General features: G+C 35.9%; 1 protein-coding gene across 1 annotated transcript in view; it reads right to left on the minus strand.

The window, feature by feature from the left end:
• Window positions 1-2,928: 2,928 nt before the first annotated feature.
• The window catches only part of Smp_131640 (rna-binding protein musashi-related), a gene marked incomplete at both ends in the record, with an annotated part of 58,640 nt that continues 37,803 nt past the window's right edge, over window positions 2,929-23,765 (minus strand). Inside the window, 6 exons of the mRNA XM_018796435.1 lie at window positions 2,929-2,967; window positions 7,268-7,350; window positions 7,480-7,731; window positions 9,154-9,318; window positions 11,524-11,688; window positions 13,797-13,839. Coding sequence (XP_018650648.1) covers window positions 2,929-2,967; window positions 7,268-7,350; window positions 7,480-7,731; window positions 9,154-9,318; window positions 11,524-11,688; window positions 13,797-13,839 — 747 coding nt within the window. The remainder of the gene's footprint in view (window positions 2,968-7,267; window positions 7,351-7,479; window positions 7,732-9,153; window positions 9,319-11,523; window positions 11,689-13,796; window positions 13,840-23,765) is intronic.

Consider the following 23,765-nt stretch of genomic DNA (forward strand, 5'->3'; position numbering starts at 1 on the left):
ATGCATAGAGTAAATGAATCCAATTTTTTTCAGGTTTAGGGTTTCTTTTGTTTTTTGTTTTCGATAAAGAAATATCACAAAGCTGATTCGATGAACATAAGTTGTAAAATAGACAGCGACACTAGTCCCCAAATGCCCTGGTACGGCTGAGAATGGGTAGATTCCGCTCTCCCTCTCCAAATGCTCTCACATGGCTACACGTATATAGCCTCTGCCAGGGAAGTTGTAATCACTACCTTCTCATAGGAACGGTGTTGTTTACGAAATTGAGAGGACGAAAAGCGAATGTCCGGCTCTTTAACCTGGTTGGTGGACATGGAAATGCCATTTAGGGGAGTTGGAAAATCCTGATTCCAAACCAATGATGCACATGGGCTCCTATATTCAGACGGAACAAATGGCGTATGAATCAATCGTTGATAACCGGCTACCATGTGACTGCATCTCCTCACGATGACCCACTGCCTTATGGATCAGACTTTTAGGTCTAAGGCTCCGGGTGTGGCCCCCTAAGAAAACCACATGCTTCAGGCTGGGCACCCGGGCAGTTTCACAGCGCACACAGAAATCAAGCGACTTGTGTGACGAATATCTATTCCTTGCCCCTTTATACCAATATTTATGTGTTTAAATAAATCAATCAAATAAAGACAATAATAACAAGCTACATAAAACTGTACACATTTTTTTCTATTTATCACTTAAGGTTAACTACATATCGAAAATGACATGGTTAAATCGAAAATCATTAAACTGTCCTAAAGAGAAAAACGTTTTTTTTGCACAGATACATGAAAAGAATGAAAATTGTCTAAAAAAAAGAAAAGAAAAACCAGTTTTGATGTATCTGTGCCATACACAATTTGAAATTGATCGAATCTAATATTGATGACTTGTCAAGAGATTTTATGCACACACACACAAACAAAAGAGACCAAACAACCAACAAACTAGAAAAGGTCAACTGTAAGACATATCATATATGTGAGAAGGGATAAATGAACAGAAAGGGGTTGGGGAAAGAAAGAGAGAGGGGGGGAGGGGAAAGGAAGAGATAGATGTAAAATGTAATTAGAAAGTACAGTAAATTATAGTACTATTGTTGATATTCAATTTAATAAACTATAACTTTGTAAAGTGATATATACCGATGAGAATAACAAGGGGTTCCTGTTGGGATCTATTTATAGAACAATACTATGCATATATTTTTTTCATTGTACATTGTTAAGTACCTAAACTATTCATATTCATGTTCCTCTCATTATGAGCTTTATTTTGACCTATGAACTATTACTATACGATTTACCGTTCCTGAGTTATCCCTAGTCTATTCATTAGAGTCTCCCACGTTCACAGCCACATTTGGTTAGACCTTGTATAAATGTTATTTTCTATATTATAGTGTGATGTGGTTTGTTTGGTTTGTATATAAACCCAGTGTGTTTGAAAAACATGATTCATATCGTAGAGTTTGAGATTGGTGTTCTGAACCCAACAGTCAGGGCTAGACAGGAAGGAGGACCGATAAAGACTTTTGACTACTCATATGAAGTTACACGTCGTTGATCCGATTAATAAATCACTTTTTTGTAATGATAAGATGAAATTATCATCAAAACTAAGGGATTTATATCACTGAATTGTTTATATAAAAAACACATTGACAAGTATTAATTATCAGAAGGGGTTTTGTGGAGATTTAGTATTTTCATAGTTGAAAGCGTGAGTCAATTGACCACCATGGAAAACCTGGAAGCACTGGACGGTCGTTTCGTCCCAATATGGGACTCCTCAACAGTACGCATCCACGATCCCGCACTCGCGAGATTCGAACCCAGGACCTACCAGTCTCGACCCAGAGCCCTTAACATTGACGAGTATAATTATGATCATATATATGATTGAAATGCCAGTATTGGGTGTTACAGACTCTGTTTCTTTATAACAGTTTTGATGTTTTGTATTTTAGAACAAAGAGTAGATTTAAGTAATTGATTAGTTATATAAACATTAAAATTACTTTTGAGATGGCGGAGAAGATTTGTAGCTCAGGTGGATGATTTTGATAGTTTTTTTTTCTGAGCTAGATGGTTTGGTCGTGCAGCTTTCATCGTCCTTCTGATCGACATCATCAGCATAAACTTCAGACGGCCGTTTCGTCCTATTGTAGGACTTCTCAGCAATGTGCACCCACGATTCCACCTCGCAAGATTCGAACCCAGGACTTATCAGTCTCGCGTGCCAAACAGACGAAACGGTCGTTCAGTACTTCCAGGTTTTCCATAGTGGTTTAGCTTCAATCTACTCATGATCTCAACTATAAAAAATTACTAAAATCTCCCCCGAACCCCCCTTCTGATAATTTCATCTTACCTTTTTTTAAAAATCATTTCAACAGATTAGGTTAATTACATGAACAATAATAATACCGCCAACAAAATAAAAATGACCTAATCATCTATTCAATTCATATTTAATTAAAGCTTCAGGATGTACTCTCTGTATATCTCTCTAGACAAACAGCAAGCTACTAACATTGAACTAACAATGTCTGAAGGTGAAAAACGGGTTGTTCTTTTTTTCCTTTTTGAATATACTACTCATATATAAGTAAATACAATAATGATACTATAACTAGTAAAATGATAAAGATATGGAAGAAGTAAAAAAATTAAACAAAAAAACTTGAGATGGTGGAGAAGATTTGTAGCTCAGGTGGATGATTTTGATGGAGTTCTGTTCTTTGAGCTTGATGGTTTGGTCGTGGAGCTTTCATCATCCTTCTAAACGACATCATCAGCACAAACTTCGGGTAAAAGTGAAGTGTTTGAATTTCTCAACATTTGGTTCACATCTTGTCCTGTGCAGGAAAATTATGCAGAAACATAGGAACAAAAATCAAACCAATAGGAGATACAACCAAGCTCAATAAAAGCCAATCAACGTCAAAGTGCACAGGACAACCTGTGAACTACATGTGAAGAAATTCAAACACTTCACTTCTACCTGAAGTTTGTGCTGATGATGTCGTTCAGAACGACAATGAAAGCTCCACTATCAAACCATCCAGCTCAGTGAACAAAACTCCATCAAAAACAAAAAAAAAACTGAACGAAAACACAATAAACAATCAATACTAAGAAATAGAAAAAAAAGCGATGGAAACTAAGACAATATACTTGTAATGACTATGGACAAACTGACAGATAGATATCAATATCACATATATATACGTATATAATCAGTTGTGAACTACTCAAAAAAGAAACTGCTTCCCAACTAATTATACACTACAGAATACTAATTGAAGCAAATGTAATAAGTTTATTATTGAGGTTGTTTCTGTTGTTTCTTTTTTGGTTGTCTAATAACCTACCTGACTAATGGAGTAATTGTTGAATGATCTTTAATACATTTGAAGGAACTGAAGAAAGTGATAAAATGAAAATGTTCAATTTATTTCTTGTATAAATATATATATATATATGAACTTCATAGTTGAATTCATGAATCGATTAAAGCTAGATCATCTGGAAGTACTGGACAGTCGTTTTGTCCTCGTATGGGACTCCTCAGCAGTATGCATTCATGATCCTTTTCGTAGAATTCGAACACCTAACACCTTCAATTTCGCTAAAGAACACTAACTTTAATCGACTCATTAATTCAATTATTAAAATTACTACTACTAATACTACTAATTCAATGTTAAAAAAAAGAAAATTTATTTACCTACCGTGGAATTTTCGCTGGTAGTAACCACATTGTAGGTGATGTATCAGTTAAATGAATTGGTGTTGCTGTTACATCATTTGATTGTACATTGGGGATTTTCGGATTAGGATTAAAATTGAATAAACTAGTAGGTGAATGATATTGTCCTAAAGTCTAAAAAGTATCAAATATAAATATATATAATATTCAGAAGGGGTTTTTGTGGAATTATAGTATTTACATAGTTGAAAGCGTGAGTCATTTAAAGCGAGGTCGTGGATGCGCACTGTTGAGGAGTCCCATAATAGAACGAAACGGCCATCCAGTGCTTCCAGGTTTTCTTTGGTAGTCTAGCTTCAATTGAGTCATGATTTCAATTATGCAAATATATAATATTGTTTAATATATATAAGTAAATACAATAAAATAGTTTAATAATCCAATGTATCATTCATTTTGATGAAGCGATTAAAAGATATCTTTTGTAGTGAACAAGAACACAAATGGGGACAATCGATTTCCGGATTCGAGGTCGTTGCTGAGCACTCCTGAGAAGTACCGTTGTGGTCTATGCTACTGATGTCGATGGATATAAGTAGTATGTATTATCAATTGAAAGTAAAATGCCTATAGGCAGATGTTATAAACGGTAGGATACTCGTTATAAGGCTAGGGTCTCTTGTTTTAACAGTCCTTTCACTTTTTACACGTATGTGGGACGTTAATTTACCTTAGACGAATATCTAGACTAGATTCCCTCCCATTGTCTATTCTACAGGAATTCAACGCAACTCAGATCAAGAACACGAGATTAGCCTGATTATAACGTCAATATATTTCCACACACCCAAAATCCGACACAATCCAACAACAAGGAACAGTCGATCGATAATAATCAGGATAGAGGAATATATGACACATATAATACCTGTCACACTATCTACATATCTGACTCAGCAAAACAACCAATCATTATCATCTTCGCACGCACATTAGCAGAAGATTAAGATCAACGAAAAGAGAACCACAACAAAGAATGATTAGTGTGGAAACGAAAGAACAATGAAGTCTAAGACAATTGATTGACATTTCTGTAATTTTGTATTGAAATACGTTCGATTGTCCCTACTCATGTTCTCATTCACTACTAGAGTAAGTAACTAGGTGGAACTAAAAAACAGTTATTGTACGTGAAGTGTATATCTAAATGGTTTACAATTCTATTCAGTATTTAATATCTGGAAAGATGATGTAAAACTAAGAAGTAAGCAGATATAAAGCGATAGTATCTTCATTGGAAGTTAGTTTTTCTCATGAACTAATGATGTGAGGATTGTTGAAAACCTGGAATGTATACGTATGATCATCTGTAGACTCAAACTAGGACCATCATACCTAATGGCATCAACGATACTATTGACTCATGTAAATGGAATTAAATAAAGTAAGAGTATAGTACAAGGACAATCTTGTGATAACTAAGAACTTTAACCAGTTGTTAGCTAATTAATGAATATATTATTGGAAAAATACACAACAGTATCATGAAGCCTTTACGCAATTAATAAATATGTCGAAATAATTGGCATGATGTTATATCTATAGATCGAAAAACAACGATATATAGATTTGTCCTCATGAATATAGATGCCTGTCTGCTCAGTAGTTCAAGCGCGAGACCGAAGATCACGGCGTTTGAATCCCACGAGCGGTATCGTAAATGCACACTGTTATTCATGTTTGAAATTTGTGCAAAAAAGAAATCAGAAATCATTTCCTTGATTAGTACTGACCGGGTCACTCCAACATAATTTTACCCCAAAATAATTTATATTCATTACTTCACTCAATTCATGCTATGAATCACTTTTCATAAATCTCGGATGACTGTAAGGTTGAATCTTAACTCAGGTTAGATTTAGTATAAAGTTCATAAACACTAATTAACATTGACATTTCAGTGATTGGAAAATCAGCTTTTATTTTAGTGAAGATTCATTTTCTAAGGTCGACACTTTATTCATGAACCTTTCATTATCCTTCTGATAAAACATTATCAACCTAAACTTCGGGTAGAAACGTGGGTATGAAAAGTAGAAGATACTCGTAAATTACTTGTATTTGACCACAGATATCTTAGAAATATTGCTCGCATCTGCTGGGATCACCGAGTAAATAATAGTGGGGTTAGACACAAGGTGTCAGGGAATGATGGTAAATCAGATGATGAGGTTGCCAATCTCCATCGACTGAGATGGTTAGGCCACGTGTTATGTATGCCTGAACACCGATTACCACGACACGCTCTGCTGACTAGTATTGGGGATGGTTGGAAGATAGTTGGAGAGGCCAAACCAAAACGTGGCATCAGTGCTTGAAGTTACTAACTTCTAACCTGAGCCATGTTGGTAGATGCAGACTACCTAGTTGGGGTCCGCGTGATTATTGTAACGAAAGGTTGGAGACTCTGTGTGACATGGTTCAGAACCGATCACAATGGCGTAGGTGTACACTTTTTATCTTCCCTTAAACCTTAAGATTAAAATTGCTTCATATCTGTCTTTCTTCCTGTACTATATCCTTATATACAACCATTCTTTTATATATTAACACCACTAAACTGACTACTTCTATGAATTCAGTGTTCATCTTGTTGTGCTAACGAGGTATGGCAACCTAAACCGATGCATATATGTGCCTGGTCCTACATTATAGCTGACTGAGACTGATAGATAGTTTTATCAATCTTTCTTCTATCATTGTCTAAATATTTATGTTGGTTAACTTGATTCTTGAGCCTGTATTTCTCAATGATTTTTTCCCCAATTTGGTCAATTTCGATTTGTCTATTGGTTGCATTCTGATTTGAATACGAAACTTTTAAGAATTCTCTAGTTGTCTTTGCATTTCCTATGTCCAAAATCTCAATATTTTCCTAGTGGAACGTATGTTACTAACTTTCCACATTCATTGATTTAGGCAATGATAAATCATGCAGCTTAACCGCATGTTGGTTTCTTTTCACATAAGATGAAGGGGTCAACTACTTCGTTCGATGTTGCGTTTCTTACATAGATGATATTCAACTTCCATTGTTATCAGTATGGGTTGGTCGTCTCGTCTTATTGTAAGACTCCTCAGCAGTATACATCCACGATCCCGCTCGCGGGTTAGACATTAACACCGTTGAATGCCGGCCAGCTCAATGGTCTAGAGCTTAAGCGTTCACGCGCTAGGCTGAAGGCCTTGGGTCCGAATCTCGCAAGAGGGATCGTTGGATACGCACTGCTAAGGAGTCTCACAACGGGACAAAACGCTCTTCCAGTGCTGCCGGGTTCTATTATTCTACCATTTCAATCATTACTTCGATTTAATTGGTGTATGCTCTGCTCGTTTTCAAAATAGCCTTAATAATTTCATTACAGTTGTGCATATACATTTTGTATACCCTCTATCAAGATCTTTCAGTGAATAGGCTAAAAGTACACATGCTGAAATCAATTCAATGTTTACATTTAAACTGTATAAAATAGAATAAACCATTAATTACCTTATGGTTTAGAGCTATCAATGAATATGGTGTATTATTTGACCAATTCTGAAGTTGAATTTGTTGTTTCAATGTTTCAACATCTAATGAAACAGTAGGTAATGGTTGTTGTTGTTGTTGTTGTAATGGTTGTTGTTGTGGTGGTGGTGGTTGTTGTGGTTGTTGTCCTATTGTTTGTTGTGATTGATGTGTATGAAGTTGTTGATGATTACGTTGATCATGTAAAGTTGTTAAAATATTATAAGTTAAATTAGGTAATATAGTTTGAATAGTACCAGGTGGTGCAAGATTTAATACATTTGGAATGGTTGTAGTTAAAAAATTACCAGCTGATGTTAATGTCCCTGTAGAATTTATATATGGTGTAGGTGAATTATAAGTAAAATTTAAAGGGCATGAAGGTTGAAGATTTACATCAGATTGAATACCAAGTTGTGGAAATCTGGTTACTGTTGTAGAATGACCTAATGATTGTAATGGAAAATAGGTTATAGTTTAGTAAGATCGTTTAAAACATGTTGAGGGTTTAAAATGAAATAGGCATTAACTCTATTTGAGCAAATGATAACCATGATTTACTTATACATGGATGCATAGTACTGACGTATTTAATAATCGTGTATGTAGAATAAGGTTAAATGCCCTAGTACGACCGAGAGTAGGGAGAGTTCGCTCTCCCTCTAGAAATGCTCTCACATGACCACGGGAATATAGCCTCTAACAGGGAAGTACCACCCACTGCCTGCTCGTGGAATCACAGTTGTTTATGAAATTGAGAGGACGAAACGCGAATGTCTGGCGCTGTAACCTGGTTGGTAGATACGGAAAGTCCACCTAGGCGATTTGGAAAACCCTGATTTCAAACCAATGGTACACATGGGCTCCGGTATCCTGAGGGAACAAATGGCATATGAATCAATCGTTGGTCATCGGCTACCTTGGGACCGCATCTCCTCACGATGCTCCACTGCGTTGTGGATTAGACCTTTAGGTGAAAGGCTCGGGGTGTGGCCCCCTAAGTAAACCACTTGCTTCAGTTTGGACACCCGCACAGTATCACAGCTCTCACGCAAACCCAATGAGATTTGTGTGGCGCATATATATATATATATATATATATATATATAACATAAAATATTTAATAGTTGAATTCATGTGTCTATTTAGGCTAGAACACCACTGGAAATCTGAAAGCACTAGACGGTCATTCCTCCTATTATGGGACAGCTCAGCAGTTAGAATCCACGATCCTGCATATGGGACGCGAAGCCAGGGACTACAGTATCGCTCTCGAACGCTTAACCTCTAAATAACTGAACCGGCATCCAACGGTGTTAAAGTCTAACCTTAAACAAACAACTGTATTGCGCGACCATCCACCATTGTCTTCAGTGAGTTACTGATAATAATCATCATTCGTTCACTAGTGACTGGCTTCAAGATGTGTTTCCTGAAGTATTAGTGAGAAGCTGTAACCAGTGGAGTTCAACCATGGATTAGTTGAAATTAGGCATTAACACCATTGGATGCCGGCCCAGTGGTCAAGAAGCTAGGAGTTCGAGCGCAAAACCGAAGGTCCTGGGTTCGAGTCCCGTGTGCAGGATCATAGATGCGCATTGCTGAGCAGTCTCATACTGGAATGAAACGGCCATCCCATGATTGCAAGTTTTCCATAGTCATCTAGCTTTAGTCGCCTCATGAATTCAACTATTAAATCACTACAATGTCCACAAACCACCGTTCTGATATAAAACATTGTTTAATGCATTAGTATGACTTATGCTATCTTTTGTAACATAACACATTGAGACCAGGCTTATAACTGTAGAGGATTTTTAAACAAATGAATATATAGCTATTAAACTCTAAGAAATGATATAACTAACCATTTGGTAATATAGCTGCAGTTGGGAATTCAATAGGATTTGAATGATGAATATTTTGATGATGTATACCTGAGGATTCCATTGTTAAATTTGATGTAGCTAAAGGTTGTCCAACATAATTGTTAGATGTTAATGGAAATGATTGAAACTGATTGAATGGCATCACTGATTGTTTAGAAAAATTAATAATGAAAAACAATATTTTAGCTGTCAGAATTGTAGTTTAGTGGCTATAATGAATAATGGTTTAATTATAGCATTACACGAGCTATTTACTTACTTAGTTACGCCTGTTACCCCTCGTAGAGGAGCACAGACTGCACACTACCATTCTTAATCCACAATGTACTTCCTATCCACATCCAACATCTTTTCCTAATTCCCTCCCCAGCTGAATGTCTGTTTGTTCTCTCCCACAATAGGCTGTTGCTGATAGTATCTGGTCACCGGACATTGAGTATCTTGTGTAGACAATTTTTTTAATAAATACTTGTACTTCTTTGATGATAGTTGTAGTAGTTCTCCACGTTTCAGCTTCATACAATAGAACCAACTATCTGGACGTTTTGATTGAAGATTCTGACGTTCATGTTTGTTGACGGTTATTTTGAGTTCTATATCTTCTTCAACTGTAGAAATGCGACCCTTGCTTTGCCAATCATTGCCTTTATATTTACATCAAATCCTCTTTTTCATCAACGATACCTGCCGGGTACGTGGAAGTTTCCATATCTTCCGGATTTTTACCATGGAGTGCGATTGGGCTTGTTTTCTCCGTGCTGTATTTGAGGATCTTGCTTTTTCCTTTGTGTATGTTGAGGCCTGCTGATGCGTAGACTGATGTTACACTAGTTGTCTTCATCTGCATTTGTTGTTGTGTATGGGATAGAAATGCTAGGTGATCTGAAAAGTCCAAATTGTCTAGTTACATCTAAGCTAACCATTATATTCTGTGATATTCGTTTGCCGTAAGTATAACATTTCGATTAAAAAATATCATGAGAGAGTATTATGTGAAAATTTATAAGTCACATGATCAAATCTCTAACTGCCAACATTGGTTTATGTAGCTAATTAGTAACACCAAATGTCTTACCATCAAAAGATATTATTCTAAGATTACGACGTGACAAACAGCATAACGAAGCAAGTGCTAACTTGGAATCCGGAAGTGAAGCGGAAAAGAGGAAGACCAAAAAAACACATGACGCCAGGAAATAGAAGCAGATACGAAAAGAATGGATAACAACTGGAAAGAACTGGAAAGGACTGCCCAGGACAGGTTTGGATGGAGAGTACTGGTGAGCGGCCTATGCTTCTCCACGAGGAGTAACAAGAGTAAGTAAGTAAGTAAGTTATGACATGAATTATTTCATAGTGAAATATACATTTTAAAACCAAAAAAAAAGTGGAAAGACAACATGACCATTCAGTTATCTGTCAGGACATTTCATTATCCTTTTTCTAAAAAGAAACCCCCCCCATACCTAAGGAAAAGGTCAATTATTCACATGAGATAAATGGCAATGGTATAGTTACTTAAAAAAAACTCATCAAACTGCCGTTAACATTAAACATTGAAAATTAATCAGGTCAAATTAAAATTTGCATAAATCAAACTTCAATTCATTAATGGTTAGTGTTTTTTAATGAAGCTAATGAAGTGACTGATGACAACTTGGATAGAAAGTTTCTTAAAAAAAGAAGAAAAAAAGGGCAACATTTCCAGGTCAGTAGTATGATTTGTTTCAAAAATATTTGGTTCACACACACACACCCCATAATCTCCATCTTGATATATAGAGGTTAAGTGTTCGCGCGTGAGATATAAGGTCATGGGTTTGAATCCCAAGAGCGGTATCGTGGATGTGTAATGCTGATGAGTTCCATACTAGGACGAATCGAACGTCCAATACTTGCCGGTTTTCTATAGTGGTCTGGCTTAGATTGCTTCGTGAACCCAACTACTGAAACATTTTATTTTACATATTCCTGGTTTCCATAAACTTTCTCAATAGTTCTCAACAAAAAAGTTAAGACATAAATGAATCACTTGTTACATTCTTTGCAATGTATTGCATTATTAATTTATAAGCATCTGAATAACTATTCTATCATTTCACGCTCAGTAGCTTAGTGGATAACGTGATGGCGTTTGAAGCGAAAGGTACTGAGTTCGAGTCCTAGAGTGACTATCAACTCTGAAATGCAGGTACATCCAGCTGACGAATCCCAAATAGGACGAAATGCGCGTCCTGTATTCCACGGCCACCCACTATATTTAACGAATATAATAATTTATCATTTTTATAGAAAAAAATAGTTATTAACTGAAGTTATTCGATATAAAAATGTCATAATTCAACTTACATGATGCATAAGCAAGTGATACAAATGCCGATCCTGAGTTCTGTAAATTTTGATTGATATTCTGATAGTGTTGTTGCTGTTGATGTTGTTGTTGCCTTGATGCGAGAGCGGCTGCAGCTATAGTGGCTGCAGCTGTAGCTGCCGAATCAACTTCATTTGGTAGAGCTAAATAGACAAAGAAAATTGTTAATAATAATAATCAAATAATGATAGGAATAAAAATTGCAAGCACTTTAAAAATAATGTTAAATCGACTTCAGTGGAATTTAGTTCGAAATTCGTTGATGATCGAGAAACATCGAACATTTGCTTCGTATTAGTATTGGAGTTCATAGAAGAGAAAATATCTACGACCAAATCACTGGGGATAGGAACATAGAACCATTGATATGGAGAATACTTTTAACCTTAAGACCTTTGAGACGGAATCTGCTAGTTGTGCACCAGAAAATGGCCAAAACATCTTTTCTCAGATTATAACATTACCTCAAGTTCGCATCTAATTGAATGACTAAATACGATTGTACATCTATAAGTGGTAGTCATCAAGAGGTGACCATGTTTGGGATGCCATTGAAAGATACTACGCTTAGGGTAGTCATGTCCACCTGAATTTCTTTGACTTGATTCTTGTAGGATTCATGAGTGATTACCTGTGAAGTGTTCTATACTGAGATGATCAGGTACTAACTGATGATGTTTATAATAACGAACTTACATGAAATGGATTCGAATCTTTAGAAGAGAATCAATTTTTATCAAGCTTGAATACATAGTTTGCTAATGATAAACCATCTTTAGGTTATTCAGGTTCGTAATTTCCTAATAACTATTTTAAAATATTCAACAACTGAATCTAATACGTTGAAAATACTAATTAATTAGTAATAAATTTCGTTTGCATCCACGATCCTGCTAAGAAGTCCCACAATAGGACGAAATGACCGTCCAGGTTTTCCATGGTTATATAGCTTCAATTGGCTAATAATCTCAATTATATAAAATATGAATATCGTCAAGTTATATAGTCCGTAGTCGGAAGGCGTTATTAAATAGCAGTTACTCAGGAAAGGACCTAACCATCCTAGTAACAACTGGGAAGGATTGCCCAGGACAGAGTTCGATGGAGAAAGCTAATGAGCGGTCTAAGCTCATCCATGATTGGGTAATAGGCGTAAGTAAGGATCAGATCATTTCAAAAAATTTCAATTTATTATTTCTTCGTGTTATATAAACTAATATTATGTTAAATTTATTTAGTATTATTTGCTTGAATCTTCCCATTGATGTTCAGGACTGCAACTGGTCAGTCTCTTATTGGTATATGTGCATACTGTGCATATTCCCTCGATATAGCCTTAATTCACAAACATAGTAAGCAAAGATGGATAGTGTTTAGCAGTGGAATCTAGAATGCGCGTTCCATCCTATTTGGGACTTGTCAGCTGGATGTACTTATATCTCAGAGTTGATGTTCACTCTGGGACTCAATGAAAAGATTCAAACAAACAATACCCAATGAATTTAAAAACTTCGCCCTATTGCACAAGCAAGTGGCTATCAGGAATCAGTAGCTGAGTGGATAAAGCGATGGCGTTTGAAGTGAAATTACTGGGTTTGAGTCCCATGGTGAACATCAACTCTTCCTAGATGCAGGTCCATCCAGCTGACGGGTCCCAAATCGGACGAAACGCGCGTCGTGGATTCCACTGTTAGACACTATCCATCTTTGCTTAATATAATCTTGGATTACATACAGAATTAGAGAATTGATTGTCATAAGCTTTTATGTACAGGATTTATTTTCACTCTGAAGTATATTAAGTGGAAATTCTTTTAAAAAATAGTAAGAGAGATTCACGAATAACGTTTTAAAGTACCTCCTGGAAATGAGTTTTCATTCATTTTTAACTTTATGGTAATATATTCTTTGCATGAAAATCTTTTGTAATCTATAAATTAAGTATTATTGTGATGTGCGCTACTGATGTCGACAGATATAAGTAGTATGTATCATCAATCGAAAGTGGAACACCTGGTACCAGAAGGTTAAGAAGATCAAAGAGAGAGAACGAGAACAAAGAATGATTAGTGTGAAAACGAAAGAACAATGAACTATGAGACGATTGATTGACATTTCGCAAATAAAGTATTTACTGTATGGTTCACAGATTTTACTAAGATATTCTGTCCCCACTTATGTTCTCATTCACTACAGTATAACTTACCAAATGCATTAGGTAATAAACTTCGTTGTTTCACTAAAGCATTACTTGAACTCAATACTTCTTTTGGTAGAGCTCGTTTCGCTTCGACCTATAATGTTAACAAGAAAAAAAATGAAACAAATCAGATGATTAGTACTGAAAAAAGGGACTTTTAAAAGTGAGTTTATGGTATTCACCAACATTTTATGGGTAATTTAAGTAAAGTGACGAAAAAAAAACACTCAAATATCTAAGGATTTAATTTATATTTCTCTCATAGTACTGTCAAAAAACAATATTGCTAGACAATAGGCAGTGCAGCTAATCCATGTCAGGTACAGACAGGTATCTACCTCAGTACAATGGAAGTTGGTCGCGCAATTTCGTGGATTGGTTAAGGTTTGACATTAACACCTTTGGATGCCGACTATCTCAGTGGTCTATCGTTTAAGTGTTCTGGCGCGAGACTGGTAGGTCCTGAGTTCGAATCTCGCTCGCGAGGCGGGATCGTGTATGCGCACTGCTGAGGAGTCCCATACTAGGAAGAAACGGTCGTCCAGTGCTTCCAGGTTTTCCATGATGGTCTAGCTTCAACTGACGCATGATCTTAACTATATAGAATAGTAAGGACTTGGATTTATATTCACTGTTGAAATGAGAAAAATTAGTTGGTGTGTGATAACCATGATCGGTGCTTCAAGAAGTTGAAGAAACTGATTCATAGTCATATATATTGCCCCAGATGTATTGATTTTAATTTTCCCCGATATTGAGAGTTTTAGTTTGTCACTGTTATAACTTGTGACTGAGTGGATGCCTTGTTAACCTATAACGTAATAAGACCGCCAATCAGAGAGCTGAGAATTATCGATTAGAACAGTGACATACGGAAACCGTACGAGCAGTCTAGAGTACCTGTCGGTCCTACTTCTGCCTAGCCCAGCCAGTTAAGTCCAGAACAGCCTCTGAGGTATAAATCATTATATTTCAAACATACTGAGTTTATATACCAAACAAACTGACCACATCGTACCATAAAATAGAAAATAACATATGTACGAGACTTAGCCAAATGTGGCTGTGAATAGGGGGAGTGGTAATTAGTAGACTGGGTGTAATTCATGAATGGTTAATCGTATAATCATAGTCTGTGGGTTAAAATAAAGCTTATAACAAGGGGGACACAAGTACGAATACCTTAGTTATATTGCGACTATACGATAAAAGATATATATGCATCATATTGGTCCATAAATGGATCCCAAAGTTACCATTCATAATTCTCTTCGGGATACAACAGTCACCATTTATACCAAAAAAAATTTCAAATTGTGCCCTTGATGTACACTTTTTCCTTATTATCCTCCCTATGATTACTCTTTCAATTTCTTTAATACCTCCTACTTTGTTCATTTCATATTCTGGGTTAGAAACTTCGACTAATCTAACTTCATCCCTAACTGTATGACTAATATAAACTTACATTGGGGAAAAGAAGAATTCACTGTTTATAATAAGAAAGTATTTAGTCAAAATAAAAAGGATCATAAATAACTTATAAATCAATAAATGGATGAACATTGATGAAATATAAACATCACAGAATAATCGATAAAACTTCTGTTTATCGTAAAAAACCCTAACGACCAATTATGGAAATATCATTTGATTGATAACTCCGCCTGTAGTTCTTCCGGAGTCTACTGCCAGTTCCAAGCCCGGATAAAGGAGGAGGGTTTGGCATGGGGTTAGCGACCCCATCCCATAGAAAACCAACTCGCTAAAAAAACGCTAACCAGAAAAAAATTATTTAAATCTTTTATTGATCTTTTTTTTCTTTCAAGAAAAAGTTAAGGAAATGAATTATGAATGATTTCCATTTTTGATCATCTTGGTAATTTGATTGAGATAATCTGTGGATTTTGATAACAGTAAGTGTCTCAAAAGTGAATACGATAAGTGAAACATTCAGTGCCTAATTCATACTGAAATCAGTAACCAATCTAAGTAAAACAATCGTTGTAGTATGCAAGACTTTCGATCTTGTATGTGAATGCTTTACCTCCAGACTTGTAGGACTTTGGATACTGGTTAAGGGATTTAGAGGTTAAGCTTGAGCGCGTTGGAGTTGAGATCCAGTGTTCGATTCCCGGTTGAGAGGTGGTGAATACCTACTGATGTGGAGTCCTATATAAGGACGAAACGGATTTCAAATCCATCTAGCTTTTCAATAGTTGCTTAAATTAGACCTGTTCATGATTTTAACAAAATCTAAAAAAATTTCGACAACCATATACCTAATTATAATAGTTAAATGGTGAGAAAAATTGAATTCCAAGTTAATGATACAAATGGTAATAGTCTCATGACCTAGTTCTGTTATGGTCTTATATCAAGATAAAAGAATTGTCTTGTAATCCCTTATTGTTATTGGTTAATTAGTCAAGTTCATAGTGCAGTGTTAATCATAGATTAGAAACAGTTTTGTTAATAAGTCTAACACCATTTTTAGTTTAAATTCACTGGTGTTGTTTGCTTGTATCTTCCGTTTATTGTTTATGATTGCGACTGATCAATCTCATATCGGCGTATGTACATCCTGTTCGGATTGCCATAATATAACCTTAATTCACAAGCCTTATAAAGCTAAGTGGATATCGCGATGGCATTTGAAGTGAATGGTACTAGGTTCGAGTCCCACAGTGAACATCAACTCTGCAATTCAGATACATCCAGCTGACGAGTCCCGAATAGGACGAAACACATCCTGTATTCCACTTCTAGTTGTTATCCATCTTTGCTTATACCATATTTTGATCTAGAATTTTCATGAAAGTACACAAGGAATATACATTCAGATGTACATATTATATGAAATTATAAATTATGTTCAGCAGGTGGTTTGATAAGTAACTTCATTAGACTTTTTTTCAAGATATACTAAGTTAGTTTATAAAAACTACGGGCTAGTAAATGATGATTGATTAGCATAGTAATAAAAAGAAAATGAATTTAAAGAACCAGTGTAGCGTTGTTCTTTTAAACAGACTGTTATATCTAGGGCTTTAGATTCTTGTTATGCCGCATACCACTCGACTACTTGAACGATCGAATCTGCAGCGTCGCAAGAGAGAAAATAGAATGTTATTCTCATAAACAATGTCAAATATAGTACAAAAGTCTCATGTATTTATAGTTTTTTGGCTGAAAGTAAATCATCATTTTGGATAGCCAATATGCTTAAAGGGGTTCTTCTTATTCATCTAATAGGGAAGCTACACGTTGACATTCTAGAATGTTCCTCTAGCGGTGATTGGGTGGAATGTCTTCATCTCTTTCTGGGCTTCTTGAGTTTGCCAACGAGCTATCCTTACACAGACCATCAATAGGTCAAGAAAAATATTTTAAATGTTCACAGAGTTGTATCATTAGCAGACAGAGTGTAATTAATTTTCTGCGTTGATAATATGTAGTTTTGAAATCTATTATTTAACGCACATTTAGAATTTCAGGTGATTGAAGGTAGTTGGCAGGAAATCTAGTTTGAATAGAGTTTCGAACTCGTTAGCAATAAACAGGAAGGTATAAATGCAATCTTGAAGAAAACTGATGTTTTCAGCAAACTTTAAACAACCAATGTACAGACTGAGTTGATACCACTGAGCATTTAGAATGCGATAGGTTAGGATGCGATAGGATAGATCAAATGAAGGATGGAAAGTTATAAGCTTAAGCTGAAGTTATTCAAATTCAAATGATATAGCTACATAATCTCTGTTAAGCAAGTGACCTCTTCAGTATGGCCAACATTATTGTTTTGAAATGATATCAGTTTCTTTAAAAGTAAAGTTTAACCCTGTTAGTGAGTTTTAACTAGTATTAAAATGTTATAACTTGTGGCCTGGATGCAGTGTTAATGTATAACGTGATAATACCGCCAGTTAGAGAGCAGTGAATTATCGATCGGACCAATGAAGCATAAAAAGTGTACAGTCTAGAGTACTTATCGGTCCTGCTTCCGATCTAGCCCAGTCAGTTAAGTCCAGAACACCAATAACAGCTTCTGCGGTATGAATCAATTATTTCAAACATACCGGGTTTATATACCAATCAAACTGACCACATCGTGCCATAAATTTGAAAATAACATTTGTACAAGATTTAGCCAAATGTGGCTGTGAATATGGGAGGCAGAAATTAATAAACTGGGGATAACTGAAGAATGGTTAGTCGTATAGTAATAGTTCATTGATCAAAATAAAGCTCATATTAAGAGGATGATGAATATGAATAGTTTAGTTGGTTAACAATTATACGATAATATATATGCATAGTATTGCTTCATAAATGGATCCCAAAAGTTACCACTCACTATTCTTATCAAGATATAACAGAAACTTAATTCCAAGGCTTACTAGAAACCACTACTAACTACGTAAAAACATTATTAACCGAACATCAAATAAGCAAAGGTGGATAGTGGCTAGCAGTGGAATACAGGGCACGCGTTTCATCCTATTTGTGACTTGTCAGCTGGATGTACCTGCATCTCAGAATTCGTGTTCACTCTGGACATATGCCAATAAGAGACGGAACAGTTGCAGTCCTAAGCATTAATGGGAAGATTCAAACAAACAACACTAAGTGAATTCGAATATCAAATAGTTTAAAGAAATTATGCCCCATAAAAGAGCTAGCGATCTATTCGCCCCCTAAAACTGTTTTATAGATTTTCTTAGGACTGATAAGTCTTCTAATTGAACGCTATATTCAGTTTCCTAAGCTCATCGAATAACTCTCAGGTTAAATCTATACAACAACTTAAACATGAGAGAAAAGATGCCAAATATGAAAGAAACACTTTACTTCCAATGTTTGTTGTTATACAGACAATCTAGGGGGGGGCGGTTATAACATTTTAGATAATCTTGAGCTTCCAAAAAATTCTGGAAAACTATTAAACATAATAGCAGTATAGATAATCAACCAATCAGAAACGCAGCATGTGATTTTACATTTTCTAGATAATTCTGATAAAACGTCTCTTGAATGCTGATTGGATAAAAAGTTTCTCAATGTTTTCAAAGCTTTTTTATTTTACTTTTTTCGAAGAATTTTCTTTATCACCCCAATACAGACCATTAATGAATTATAGATTTTTGAAAGGTCAATAATCAAAAAATTTCAGAGAAACCACCTCAATTTATTGATGTATGGTTTGCTATTTTGAAGATGTATGTATTATTATATAGTTGAAATCATGAGTCAATTGAAGCTAGACAACCATGGAAAACCTGGAAGCAATGGACGGCTGTTTCGTTCTAGTGCGGGACTCCTTAGAAAAGCGCAGCCACAATCGCGCGTTGCGAGTTTTGTACCCAGGACATATCAGTCTCGCGCGCGAGTGCCTATTCGCTAGACCACTGCTATTATTATTTATTTAAACACATAAATATTTGTACAAGGGGGCACCAGATATATATACGCCACATAAATCTCACTGAGCCGACATCTAACGTTGTTAATGTCTAATTTCAACCAATCCACCAAAATTGAGCAACCATTCATCAATATCTTCAGTGAGTTGATATGTCCTAATAGACCTGGTCGAACTCCACTGGTTACTGCTTCTCACTAGAACTGCAGGAAATACCTCATTCAGCCAGTCACTAGTGAGCACATGATCATTACCAGAAAGGGTTTTTGTGGAGATTTTAGTAATTTTATTTAGTTGGAATCATGAGTCAATTGAAGCTAGACAACCATGGAAAACCTGGATCTTGGGTTCGGTTCTCGCGAGGCGTGATCGTGGATTTTCACTGCTGAGAAGTCCTACAACAGGAAGAAACGGCCATCCAGTGCTTCCAAGTTTTCAAAAGTCGTCTTATTTATTATTATTATTATTATTATTATTATTATTATTTAAACACATAAATATTGGTACAAGGAAGCACCAGATACATATGCGCCACACAAATCTCATTTGATTTGTTTCAGGGCTGTGATACTGCTCAGGTGCGAAGACTGAGGCAGGTGGTTTTCTTAGGGGGCCACACCCCGAGCCTTTGACCTGAAGGCCTAGTCCACAAGGCAGTGGAGCATCGTGAGGAGATGCAGTCACATGGTAGCCGGTGACCAGCGACTTGTTCATACGCTATTTATTCTTCCCGGATACTGGAACCTATGTGCACCATTAGTTTGGAATCAAGGTTCTCCAACTCCCCTAGGTGGATTCTCCATATACATTTACCCAGTTAAAGCACTGAACATTCTCTTTTTGTCCTCTCAATTTCGTAAACAACACCGTGGCAACGAGAAGGCAATGAATAGGACTTCCCTGGAAGAGGCTATATATTCGCGTGGCCATGTGAGAGCATTTGGAGAGGGAGAGCGGACTATCCCCACTCTCGGCCGTACCAGGGCATTTGGGGGCCAATGGTCGTCCAGCTTCAATTGATTCACGATTTCAACTATATAAAATATTCAATACTTGTCTGACACTGAAATAGTCATTTTTAATAAAAGTACAAAGTTATAAACTAGACAATTGACATTTGAATATGTTGGCAAAATGATTTTGATAAGATTATCTTCTTTTTTTTTCTTTTTGTAAACAATCAGTTTATAACAATAAAATTGACATTAGAGAGTAATGTCAACTAGACAATATATGAAAATAAAGGAAGCAATAAGAATTTGATTGGATAACGCGATGGTGTTTGAAGTGAAAGGTACTAGGTTCGTGTCCCAGAGTGAACATCAACTCTGAGATGCAAGTACATCCAGCTGACGAGTCTCGAAATAGGACAAAGTGGCAGGCGTCCTGGATTCCACTGCTAGCCACTATCCATCTTTGCTTACAGTAATAAGAATTTGTTTTTGCCTGGGATGAGATAGTTCAGAAAAATGAACTTTTCAATACATATACATGAAAGATCCATAATCGATCATAATATTTTGGATGGAATTTATAGTGTTTAAGTTGGTGGGATCACCTTCGTAAAACGAGATAAGACCTTTAACTAATCAATTTAAGATCATAGAAAAAATCAAAGAATTATCGCTATTCCAAAAAAACGCAATCGGTTTTCAACGTTACTTATACAGTGTAGCCATTGGATATAATAGATAATCATGATCCCACAGTGATCAGATTCAGTTAGTTGCTAAACATTATTTTGATAGGATGGACTTAGTAGAACTGCGCTTAGTCGAAATTTTGTAGTCACAGTAAAATCTCAACTACATCAAACATTACCTAACTTTCAATATACTTACATTATCCTTAACTATTACTCTGTAATCAGCACTTGTATAACTATCCGGGAACATGAACATTTCAATCATTTTCAAATGACATATCACAAAGACGGCCGTTTCGTCCTATTGTTGGACTTCTCAGCAGTGCGCATCCACGATCCCGCCTCGCGAGTAGTCCCACAATAGGATGAAATGGTCATCCAGTGCTTCCAGGTTTTCCATGGTAGTCAAGCTTCAATTGACTAATGATTTCAACTATGAAAATGCTGAAATCTCCACAAAACCATTTCTGATTATATCACAAAGAGTTAAAAGAACGTTAAAACTACATGTTCTATGTCACAGTTAAGAAACGTATTTGAAATAAACATAGATAGATAGGTAAATCAAACTTCTTAGTCTTGGTTTCTCATTTTGCTTAGTTCTACAAAATTCTGAGTAATCATCAATTTTGTTTTAATGAAACAACAATGAATCATTCTGATGGAGTTTTGTTCTTTGAGCTGCATAGTTTCGGTCGTGTGACGAAGATGCTCGTGGAAAAAAATATAGTTGTTCTCGAATGGAAGCCTACTTTTTGGTGAAATTCTCTCATTTTCGAACAACGAGTAGTATACTACATTTATATGATTTTAAGATTGTGGAGAAGATTTGTAGTTCAGGTGAATGATTTTGATAGAGGTTTGTACTCTGAGTTAGATAGTTTGGTCAACTCCATCATAATCATCCACTTGAACTCTACATCTTCTACATCACTTCAACAATGAGTCATTGTAGGGTTTCTTTCCAAAGAAAAACGCAATTCGGTTAAGTTCCCGATAAAAGAAACAGCTTGGAACTAGGGTTAATTGTAATATTTTAATGTATTTGAATTCAAGACTAACTATTTATATGAGCAATACTGATACTGTCTATATGATCTAATCAAACTTAGAAATAAATAACAATCAAAATTGATTTTGGTGTATATGTGGATATGCTTAAAGGATCAACTAAATAATTCATTAGTATTAATGAAAGTTTCGTGGAGAATTACGACATCCATCGTCAAGAAGGTACAAATATTTACAAATAGTTATCTACGCAAAATAGTCAACATTCACTGGCTGGATGCTATCAGCAACAGTCTTCTGTGAGAGAGGACAAACCAACTTCCAGCTGAAGAGGAAATTAAGGAAAGACGTTGGAAGTGGGTAGAACATACATTAAGAAAATCACCAAACTGCATCACGAGACAAGCCCTAACTTGGAATCTGGAAGGGAAGTGGAAAACAGGAAGGCCAAAGAACACATTACACTGGGAAATAGAATCAGATCTGAATAGGGTGAATGTTAACTAGAAAGTACTGAAAAAGATTGTCAAGGACAGAATTGGATGGATAATACTGGTGTGCCTCCTATGCTCCTCCACGAGGGGTAACAGGCGCAAGTAAGTTTCATTTTATATTCATAAATTATATCTACAGGCTAAATAGATTTCTTTCCTTCATCTCTTATTTCATTCGAATTCTTCCTCTTCTTCTTCTTCCTTTTTTTTTTCTCTTTCTCTCCAGTAAATAGAATTAAAGAATTTGAACTTAACAAAAAAAAGTGATTATTCCCAAGAGTAAAAATGACCGAAGGAAACACAACTCATCAATACTGAATATACATTTACATACATAACTTATATGGTAATTAAATAGACAAGAAACTTGGGGAAAAGATGAAGAGGAAGAAATCGAAGGGAATAGTTAAATGAACAAATGAACACCCTTATAATTGATGATTGAAGATGATATTTAAGTCAGTTCATTATTATAGAACTATGGATTATCAGGCATAACCCTAGAAATAATCGTCAGAATGAACGAGAATGAAAATTATAAGCTTGTTTTCAGTTACAGTATTAAGATTAGCTATCATTAAGTTCAATTTAAAACTATCACTATTTACATGGTAAGAAGAGATGGATAGTGGCTAGCAGTGGAATCCAGGACGCACATTTCGTCCTATTTGGGGCTCGTCAGCTGGATGTACCTGCATCTCAGAATTGATGTCCACTCTGGGACTAAAACACAGTACCTTTCGCCTCAAAGGCCATCGTGTTATCCACTCAGCCACTGAGTCCTGATAGCCACTTGCTTATGCAATGGGCAATACGCACAGTATGTACATATGTCAATCAAAGACTGACCAGTTTTAATCTTAAAACATCACTGGGAAGATTCAAACAAACAATACTAAGTGAATGTATCATTATTTACACTTTAAGGATTCACTACTATGATGGATATTTATGAATATCAATCATAATCGGAATGAGGTTGTAGAGATTGTACTATTTTGTTGAAATCATGCGATAATCTTAGTCAGACAATCACTTAAAAATTGGAAGCCCTCGACGTACGTTTTGTCGTAATTTGGCGATCCTTTGCAGCGTGCAATAACAACTCTACAGCTAACAAGTTAAATCTATGACCTTCGTTCATGGAAACGAATGCTTAAACTCTAGACTACTGAGTCGCAATACAACTTTGTACACGTCCGACTGTAATCAATCCATGACATTACTTACTTACGCCTGTTATCCCACCAATGGATTATAGGCCATCGACCAGCATTATCCAACCCACACTGTCCTCGGCCTTCCTTTCTAGTTCTAACCAATTTTTGTTCATTTTTCTCATGTCTCTCTTCATTTCTCGGCGTATTGTGTTCTTAAGTATTTCTCTTCTCCTTTAGTCTTCAGGATTCTATGTGAGTGATTGCCTTGTGACGCAGTTGGGTGCCTCC

This window comes from Schistosoma mansoni, chromosome 2, assembly GCF_000237925.1.
Source record: "Schistosoma mansoni strain Puerto Rico chromosome 2, complete genome".
Lineage (NCBI taxonomy): Eukaryota > Metazoa > Platyhelminthes > Trematoda > Strigeidida > Schistosomatidae > Schistosoma > Schistosoma mansoni.